The sequence below is a fragment of the Vicia villosa genome, linkage group LG3 (assembly GCF_029867415.1).
Source record: "Vicia villosa cultivar HV-30 ecotype Madison, WI linkage group LG3, Vvil1.0, whole genome shotgun sequence".
Lineage (NCBI taxonomy): Eukaryota > Viridiplantae > Streptophyta > Magnoliopsida > Fabales > Fabaceae > Vicia > Vicia villosa.
The window spans coordinates 6,171,515-6,182,587 of NC_081182.1; the positions used below are offsets into that span (position 1 = coordinate 6,171,515).

At 34.6% G+C, this 11,073-nt stretch overlaps 1 protein-coding gene across 1 annotated transcript; it reads left to right on the forward strand.

Annotated features, from left to right (window-relative positions):
- The first annotated feature begins 1,082 nt into the window (after positions 1-1,082).
- LOC131654805 (oligopeptide transporter 2-like) lies at positions 1,083-5,020 on the forward strand. The gene is made up of 4 exons (XM_058924736.1): positions 1,083-1,551; positions 1,834-1,931; positions 2,987-3,803; positions 4,046-5,020. Exons 1-4 carry the CDS (start codon positions 1,099-1,101, stop codon positions 4,838-4,840), a joined length of 2,163 nt encoding a protein of 720 aa, XP_058780719.1. The 5' UTR covers positions 1,083-1,098; the 3' UTR covers positions 4,841-5,020.
- The last annotated feature ends 6,053 nt before the right edge of the window (positions 5,021-11,073 follow it).

Consider the following 11,073-nt stretch of genomic DNA (forward strand, 5'->3'; position numbering starts at 1 on the left):
TATCCTTAAATTTCTGTGTTTTTTTAAGGACAAATTTGGGTAAGAAGATGAACAAAAATAATTAAAATCCAGAAATAGCTTTTAGCGTCCGTTTTTCCGACGCTAAATCCGTCACAGTACTTGGTCAGATCCACATGTCACTACCACGTAGACTTTTAACAGGCTTTGACTAACGAAACTGACAGAAAGGACAAACGTGGTCCTTTTTAAACAATTAGAGGACCACCTTGACACTTTTTAGAGATAAGGGACCAGAATGGACCTTGGGGTATAGTTAAGGGACCAAAAATAATATTTTGTCAATTTTTATGTAGAAAATTTAGATATAATTCCTTAATTGTAATTTTTACTATTTTTCAGTGAAAATATGATAAGTATATAATTTCCTATTACACATGTAATTTTCTTCTATTTTCACTCCATAAAAGATATTTAAGTATACTTGTTATTTTTTCATTAGAAAGTAATATAAATCATATTTAAAGAATTGTATCTAAGTTTTCTATTTTTTTACACTAGAAATTAGAAATAGTATCGCCAAATTCAACCCATTAGAATAAATTTTGGTATAAATTTCATATTTTTTGAAATTTCTAGAAACGAAAAATATTTGTTCTTTAAAAAGAAATACTTACTAATAATAATCAAAATTATAAAGAAATGTTTTATATTAAGAATCAAAGAAAATACGACTAAATTCAACGTTATTAAAAGTTTTTATATTTTGGGAGTCATCTAACGAGGGAGTTTCCAAAAATATGATGATAAAAATTTAAAAACATTATTATAAATTATGAAAAACGGTAAACAAAGAAATTATCCAAAAAATATTATGATAATAATAAAAAAATAGGCAACTGTACATTTTGTAGATTACAATTTACAGAAATAAATTAAATTTATAGTGAATAAGGGTCTCTATTCACCTTTCACATTCATTTCACCGTATCAGCACAGAAAAGAAAATATAGACATAATTGTATATTCAATAATAAAAAAAATGAAAAAAATAATAACAATATAAATATAAAACGAACCAGTGTAGAAAATAACAGAAATTTGTTTTATAGAGATATCATATCACGTAGATAGCATAGCATGGGTACGGTAATAGACGACGACGTTTCACCGATCGAGGAGGTTCGCGCGGTGGTATCCACCGACGACGACCCGAACCTCCCGGTATGGACATTTCGAATGTGGACACTGGGGATAATCTCAGTGGTGTTACTCTCTTACTTGAACACATTCTTCAGTTACAGAGCGGAGCCTTTGTCGGTGACGACGATATCGGTGCAAGTAGCCACGCTGCCTATTGGCCGATTCATGGCGAGGGTGTTGCCGGAAAGAAAGTTTCGGATCGTTGGGTTCGGAGCGAGAGAGTTTTCGTTGAACCCGGGTCCTTTCAACGTGAAGGAGCACGTGCTGATTTCTATATTTGCGAATGTTGGTGGAACTGCTTATGCCATTAGTATTATTGATATCATTCGCGCTTTTTATTATCGGAAAATCGCTTTCTTTACGTGTTGGATTCTTGTTATCACTACTCAGGTAAGCTTGATTAATGCTTTTCTCTTTCATCACCTTGTAACTTTATTTTGCATGAAGTTATATTAACCAGATGTTCTCAGTTTGAGTTTGAATTCAGCTCCTTGCACGCATCAGTTTTAAATCTGTTAGAATGTGTTTGCGGTCTATTATGATTGTTAAGGCTCCAGAGATTAGTCTGTACAGAAAATATTCTGTTTATATTTTAAAAAATTAATATTATTTATATGATATTTTAAAATATTTTTGCTATTTTTATGTTTTAATTTATTGTATTAATGGCAGGTGTTAGGGTATGGATGGGCGGGGATAATGAAGAAGTATGTGGTGGAGCCGGCGGAGATGTGGTGGCCGTCCACCCTCATACAAGTTTCATTGTTCAGGTACGGCTAGCTAATATGGTTCTTGAATATTTATTACGATTTACTAATAGTAATACTATGTGCTATGGGTTATTTTTTTTGTTTTATATATTTTTTCTGAATAACCTCTCAAATATAAGCATCTAAATAGCAATACTGCATACTTTGTCTTATATAAAAAAATAGTAAAGGTTGTTTTATTATAAAAAAAATAGTAAACAATTTATTTTTAGAAGAGTTTTGATTTTTTGATATATGTACAATATTTGATATATGTACTATGTATGTGAAAAATATTTAAATTGAATTTTCTTTATATGTCTATATATTCTTTCTTTTAGGAATTTATAAATGTGTTTTTTATAAACATGGCTAAATTGAATTTTAACCGATGAAATTATAGGTAATAATTTTAAAGTTAGTTGATTCTTATAAAAATACTTGGACTAATGATATTAAAAAAAAATATTTTTAATTTTTTAAATTAATAATGTAAGTAAAATTAAGGAAAAAAATAAAATGTTATAAACTACTAGGCTAATAAAATCTTTCTAAGTAATAAAATCTTTTTATATACCCATTGTCTTAAAATGATGTTGTTATGTTTAAAAAGGATGTGAGAAAGACGCGTCAAAAAATGTGATCAATCTAAATAGCAATACTACATAATACTACTACTTGTCTTATATAAAAAAATAGTAAAGACTGTTTTCTTATAAAAAAAGTAGTGGATTATTTTATCTTTAAAAGAGTTTTGATTTTTTTAGTATATGCACAATATTTATCTTTTGCCGGTACACTATATTATTTATCAAATTTTAAAAAATAAAATAATTGAGTGAGATACTAATAAATATATGTTTCGAAAGAAAATTGCACTATTGTCTTAAATTTTTAAAAGCTGTGTAAGTTAGTTTGAATTCACATGATAAAACAATTAAAAGTCTTTTTTAACAATAGTTAAGAGTAAAAATATTTTATAAAACCCTATTGTTTAAAAGTAATAAATTCTTGTGCTCATTCAAAGAAAACTTGGTGCTTATTATAAGTGATTATTTTGATTGTATGTATTGCAGGGCTATACATGAAAAGGATGAAAACCGAATGTCAAAAGGAAAGTTCTTTGTGATAGCACTTGTCTGCAGTTTTGCATGGTACATTGTACCAGGTTACCTATTTGCCACATTATCAGTTATCTCATGGGTTTGTTGGATTTTCCCAAACTCAGTAACAGCTCATCAACTTGGCTCTGGAAGAAATGGCCTTGGCCTCGGCTCATTTTCGCTCGACTGGACCACCATTGCTGCATTCCTCGGAAATCCACTCATCACACCCTTCTTCGCAACCATCAATATCCTTGTTGGCTACATTTTACTAGTTTACATAATCATTCCCGTTGCTTATTGGGGACTAAATGTCTATAATGCCAAAAACTTCCCTATATTCTCCTCTGTATTATTCACCGCTCAAGGTAGTAGATACAATGTCACCGGTATTGTTAACGATAAGTTTGAGATCGATATGAACGCGTATCAGGAGCAAGGTCATATAAATATGAGTATCTTTTTCGCTGTTAGTTATGGGCTTGGATTTGCTGCTATTGTGTCTGCTCTTACTCATGTTGCTATATTTAACGGAAAGGAGATATATCATCAATTTATGTCGTCGCGAACGGGAAAGGAAGATGTTCATACAAGAATGATGAAGAGGTATGAAGATATTCCTGGTTGGTGGTTTCATGCTACGCTTTTGATTTCGTTTGTTCTTGCACTTGTGATGTGTATTTTCTTGAAAGATGAAATACAAATGCCTTGGTGGGCACTCATCTTTGCTTCTGGACTTGCTCTCATGTTCACTCTTCCCATTAGCATCATAACTGCCACCACTAATCAGGTAATAATCTGGTAAAAATAGATAATTAGTTCAATCCGCGTTGTAAAATATGGTTAATTCGTATAGTTGAATTGACCATAATTTTGACAGTGAATTGAAATAAACATCTATTCAACTGAATTAACCACATTTTTGTACAGAGTTAACCAAATATCGCACGGACGCACATATATGAATGTACATGAAACATTTTCCTTAAAAATTTGTTATGTTACTTAACATGGTTTTGTTTCTATTTGCAGAGTCCAGGTTTGAATATTATTACCGAATACATTATGGGTGTGATTTCACCTGGCAAACCAATAGCCAATGTATGTTTCAAGACATACGGCTATATAAGCATGGCACAAGCTGTTACATTTCTATCTGATTTCAAGCTTGGACATTACATGAAAGTCCCACCAAGATCAATGTTCATAGTTCAGATCATAGGCACAATCATAGCTGGAACAGTGAACGTCAGTGTTGCATGGTGGTTACTAGGTTCAATAAAAGGCATATGTCACGAAGAGCTACTCCCCGAGGGTAGCCCGTGGACATGCCCGGGCGACAACGTGTTCTTCGACGCATCTGTAATATGGGGTTTAGTCGGCCCAAGACGAATATTCGGCCCGCTAGGTAACTACTCAAAGCTCAACTGGTGGTTCTTGATAGGCCTATCAGGCCCAATAGTTGTATGGGCTTTAACAAAAGCCTTTCCGAATAAAAAATGGATATCACACATTCATTTTCCTGTCTTACTTGGAGCAACTGCAGCTATGCCACCAGCTAGCACAGTGAATTTCAATTCTTGGTTAATGGTTGCAATTACGTTCAACTTTTTTGTGTATACATATCATAAGAAGTGGTGGAAAAGGTACAATTATGTTCTTGCTGCTGCTTTAGATGCTGGATTGGCTTTTGTTACTATTCTTCTTTATTTTACGGTTGCAAATAAGGGAATAACGTTGGACTGGTGGGGACAAGATGAGCATTGTCCTCTTGCTAAGTGTCCTACTGCTAAAGGGATAGAGACTGAAGGTTGTCCTACGTTTTGATGCCATGGTTACTCCCTTTATAGTTTATGTCACATTTGTTATATAATTCATTTGTTTTGGTATGGTTTTTATATGCAACTTTTCTGATAATTTAGATGGTTGGAGATGAAACTTGGATTCATATTTAGTTTGGGAATGTATAAGTGCATTTAGCTAAGTTGTTTAAAATTTGTGTTTTTAATTATATATAAGAAAAGTGTGTTTGAATTTTTTTGTCTTAGCCATTTTATTTATAGTAGAGATTTGAAATGGATTTTGATTTATGATCATTTGTAGTTTGTTCAAAGATAAGTTAACTTTGATTAAATACTTATTCTGTATGTGGTTAAAACTTGTTTGTTTTGAGTTTTGACTTTTTAAAATTTGTTTGAAACTTCTAACCCAAGAAATATTTTTTATCTTTGGTTAAAATGCATTTTTGTCTCTCTATTTTGATTTTATTTTAATTTTTAATTCTATTTTTTTTAAATAAGCCTTTTAGCCCATCTATTTAAAAAAAGAAAATTTCTTAACCAACCTCCTAACCTTCTTGGTCACCTCTGGCGAATTTACAAAAATACCCCTTGTTTCGGAAGTTCATTTCCGAAAACGTACTTTTATTGGAAAAAAAGTGTTTTCGGAAATGAATCTCCGAAAAGGTGAATATTTTAATGAAAAATATTGATTTCGGAGATGCATCTCCGAAATAAGGTTAATTTTCAGAAAATTGGTGAATTCGGAAGTTCATCTCCGAATTCACCCCCTTGGAGGATTTCGGAAATGCACTTCCGAAATAAGGTCTGGACAGAAGAAAAATAACAAACAAGAACGATTCGCTTTATTTAATCGGATGAAGACGATGGAGGAGACGCTGCAACAGGTTAGAAAGTCTTGATCCTCTAGAAATCCATATCACATTGTAACTTACCAACATAATAAACAACAACAAAAAACTTATGAGCAAACTATACTTACATCATAGTGGTGTAGATCCCTATCAGCCACTCGCAACTGAAAATGATTAGCACGAACTTGAATTTTCCTTCCCAATTGACCGTAACCAGGTCGGTTAGGGAACCTAACAGCCTTCTGAGACGACGGAGCTGACTCTAGAGTAGCCTTCTGTTTAACTTCGACAGTCAGGCTCTCGATGGAAATCAGAGCCGAACTCAAGGAAGCAACCGGCGCTGCAACAGATGGAACAAACGGCGCTACAACAGGTGGACGAACAACCGGAGCTGCAACATATGTAGGAGTAGGAGGTGGATGTCCGGAGGAGGTGGATGATTGTTGAGAATGTGCAGGAGATGGTTGACTCCGGCAATTTTCGGGATGGTTTCCTCGACCGCGGCGAGACATTGTGATGAAAGCGGTTACAAGAGAGAGAAAATGTGTGAGTAGAGGAAAGGAGTAAAGATCGAAAATAATTTTGGATGTGATTGGAAGAAAAATGGGTGAGAGAGCAGGCTTTTAAGTAGGAAAGTGTTACCACATTTCTTAGAAGGTATCCGTCTGAGAGTGGTGGGGGAGAAAGAAAAGGCACTTCGAAATTTCAAATCAGGTTGATTACAATTTTTGTCCTGTAATGGTTTTCTTACCTGATTGTAAAAAATAACTGAATTTTGATGCATTTCGGAAATGCATCTCCGAAAACACCAATTTTTTGGTGTTTTCGGAGATGCATTTCCGAAATCTAAAAAAAAATAACTTCGGAGATGAATCTCCGAAGCAGGGGTAAGTTGGGAATTTCGCTGGGGGCGACCCCATAGGGAGGTGGGTAAAGAAAAAATCTTTAAAAAATTTGGCTTTTTTCTTCTTCTTCACATTTATATAGTTAACATCTTAATTTTGTGTGCAAACTCACATTTTCTTTTGTGTTTTTCAATATTGTCCATTTCGATTTTAATATTTGTAGTGTTTGGGCAATCTTTATTTTTTTCATTTGCATAGGCTCATTGTATCATTGTAGTAAAGAGTGTGTCTTTCATATTGAGGCTAATAATCTTCATGGGGAGCATTAAGGAAGCTTTTTTGTTTGGAGACTTTAAAGACGTTATTAACTTTGTACATATTTGGTATGTGCACAGATTAATCTTGGTGAATACTAGAACATGCCAGAATAACATGTGAGCAAGACACATAATTTCCCACAGTTACACCACCGTCTTTGGAGGTCGACATTAAAATGTCATATTGGATGACCATCATTATGGTTCACAGTTTCATGGATCATGAAATACAATCTTTGACAGTCAAATTGCATAACATTGTGAGTTGGATTTTAGCCAATCTTCCACACAATCTCTTTATTGCAAGTTTTTGTGTAAACTTCCCGGAAACCAACATGTTCGTCCAATTATATCCTCGCTTTTCAAACAGTTATTCAAACCTATAGTATGTTAATTTTACCAAAGTTGTAATAGGGTAGGTTGTATGTAGACGTAAGCTTATAGTTTATTGACTCGACAAGGTAGGTTGTCATGTGGACCCATTGTCGACCTCGTTTATACACTTCTGCTAACGTTTCTCTCAAAATACTTTTCTCACAACTTAAAGCTTATAGGTTTGCTGACGCATTTCCTCGTGGTAGAATTGAAATGTAGGCTCGCTCAATGCATATATTGTATATACAATACAAAAAATATAATTTGAAAGATATTAGTCAAAGTTGTAGCAGTAAGGATAAATAAAGATTGTTATTATTCCGTTCAGGAGTCAGAAATGGATACACTTGAAGAACTGATTATCTTGAAACTATGGTGATGATCTCCATCACGGTGGAGCGAGGTGGATCGGAATGGTTAACACTTCAACGCCTAAGTTAGTTCAAGATTCAAGATGAGTATTGTAAACAAATGGAGATCGGAGAATGTACCTTGCTTTTTGCGTGTGAAATAATTTTGTACCTTGGGTCAAATGGAGTGGATTTGAGATGAATTAGGCCTTAGCGATTTGGACCTTTGATCGACCAAGAACAATTTCCCCCAAGGTTTTGTGGGACACTGAAGGAGACGAGGAACGCCTTAAGCGACGTTGGCCAGCCTCCAGAATGTTGTCCTATGTGGGATAGAATTGGAACACTTGGAATTAGTTGAAAAATTAGTGGGGAGTGAGGGCATTAAATGCAATTTCATCATTGAAATATTTAATAGCCTTCTTCTGGCCTGTGTGCTGACGTGACATGCTAGGGCATGAAGAGGCTTATAGTGCACTTGAGTGCACTCGAGCTTGCATGTTTTCCCAATGAGAAATCTAGCGGTTGATCTCTTAACCCTTTCTCTTAGCTAATTTGGATCGTTCCTATGGTTTCATTTCACCTATAAGTAAGAGGAGTTGAGGGTTTTGGAATTTTTTTTGCAATACTTGCTATTTGAGTTCGTTCGTATTCATTGTCTTAGAACACCTTCGAGTTTTATCCCATGCGAGCATTAATCAGAGTGATTACAACTCTTCAATCAAAACTCTGCTTCATTTATTCATTATGCTTCATCAAAATCACATCTCAAATCCCTCATATTTTCTAGTCAAGATGAGTGATATTGTTGTGAACTTGGTGAGTGATTCTTGGCGTGATACCTCTTTTGCTTCGAGAATGGGGATATCACCTGATTATCATCTCCATACTCTTAATTATGATCATCAGGAACCAGAGGTAATATCTATATATGATCATTCTGATCCTAAAAGGGTATCTAGGAATCCTCTAGAGGAAGGGGCTTCTTCATCTAACTCATTAGAAGTCCTTTTATCAAATGTTGGCAAAGAGGTTAATCGTGTCGAGGTCCCTATGCCCCTCTCGTCTTGATAGAGGAGGAACTACAAGCCAACCGTCAGAAGAGAGAACATGCTAAAATTTATATTCAACTTTGTTTGAGGACTAATAACTGTGAACCTAGCGATGTCTGGCATTAACTATGAACTCTTCATATCTTCGGCGCTGCCTCGGTGAATACCACATTAGCAACGGGAAATACACATGACATTAGATGGAGGATGGATCGTGAACCTTCAACATGATCTTCGAGGCAATTTGTTCAAATCACTAGTGCAGATCTAGATCTAGATCTAAGATCCTTTTTTTTGTTCTGCGAAGTTCTCGATGGAACGAAAAATTACGGAATCCAAAGAATCATTGTTAAAACTGTGATTAATTTGATCAAAACTAACATATTTTCATGTTCGCTTTTGAATATTCTAGATTTAGTGACTTGGGGAGGTTACGAACTAGTAAATCCGAGATTGAATATGAAATCATGGAAATCGTAGAAATCAGAAGTCGTTTCTCGCAAACGGCTCCACTGTTCCGTTCAGGAACTATAAATGGATGTAGTTGAAGAGATGATGATCTTGAAACGATGGTGCTGATCTCTGTCACGGTGGTGTAGGGTGGACCTACATGGTTAGCGCTACAACACCTAAGTCCGTTCAAGTTTCAAGATGAGTATTTCAAAAAATATAGATCCGAGAATGTACCTTGTTCTTTGCGTGTGAACTAATTCTATACCTTAGGTCAAGTTGAGTGGATTTGAGATGAGTTAAACCTTAGCCATTTGAGCCTTTAGCCATCCCAGAACAATTACCCGTGTTAGCAACTTTTTTTGCAAATTTCTTTGTCTTTGATCTCACGTATGAAGTTTAGTACAATGTCTTGGTTATTTTTGTAATTCAAATTTTGTATGCTAACAAGCATTATATATTATGTCTTAGTTTACATGGAGGTCATGTAATGATTATAATTCAAGTGACTATAACAATAACTTGATTTAAAATGCAACAACATATTTGATGTGTTTCTTTATTATTTAAATGCATCAGATAGATTGGGTGAAACTTCAATTTGACTACCAGCAAGAGGTACTCGATTCACCAAGTTGCCTTAAAGAACATCATGAAATGAATATTATGAAGTCACAACAACATTATTGTATTGTGTTTAACAAAGACGAGCAAGGGGAGTGGAGGAGTTGACAAAAGTTTGTATCGAGTGGCACGATAAAGGATGAAGAATTTAAGCTCAATAAAGAGTATATGTCTTGGTTTAAGCTCAATTTCTTAATGACCGTTGTAAGTGTGGTTCGAATTCCACTCAATAACATATCTCGTCCATCCCTTAAAAAGCGACACACACACACACACACACATTTCAATTTCTATCCCAAAAAACAACCCATATCCAAACACATAGATCCAACAACATCAAACTCAACCATACTATAACCAACAGTTTCCAAAACCATCAACATACATCAAAAACCCACACACATACCACTCCACTCAACCCATACAACAATAAAATTACTTTACCCTCAGTTTCAACAACATCCTCCGTACACTACAACTCTATAAACAAACTACAACTTAAAAACACCCCAATAACAAACTTCATTTTGTCCACCTCTACAATACATTCCAATGCATTATCCAAAATTTGATTACTTAAACCTCCAACAACATTACTATAACCTATTATTGCCTCAATATCCTATGACATCCATATAAAAATAATGATATTTTCCATCAGTAGAACCAACAAATCCAAACACCAACACACAACCAACATAACTCTTAGTCAATTCAAGAACGATTTTAGTATGATTTTTAATTTTAAGCATATGGAATATGATTCAAATGGATTCCCTATAATCGGTACATCCTTAAATCCTTTAAATTCACAACAAGATGAATAAGAGTAAAGACCAAACACGTAATTGTCTCATTCATCTCCTCATATTCAACAATACGATTGTGGCTTACGTTAATCTAGACCTTCCCCATGTGGAGTCAGTGCTCTCCTAAATCCATACAATCATTTTTTTAGTTTTTAAAAAAATGTCATTGTAACAACTGAAGGATAGAAAAACACTTAGAAAGGGGGGGTTTGAATAAGTGTAGCTTTAAAAACTTGACCGATAAAAATAAATTGCACAGTTATTTTTATCCTGGTTCGTTGTTAACTAAACTACTCCAGTCCACCCCCGCAGAGATGATTTACCTCAACTGAGGATTTAATCCACTAATCGCACGGATTACAATGGTTCTCCACTTAGTCAGCAACTAAGTCTTCCAGAGTCTTCTGATCACACACTGATCACTCCAGGAACAACTGCTTAGATACCCTCTAAGACTTTCTAGAGTATTCTGATCCACACGATCACTCTAGTTACAACCTGCTTAGATAACCTCTAAGACTTCCTAGAGTATTCTGATCCACACGATCACTCTAGTTCCTTACAACTTAATGTAATCAATTCTAA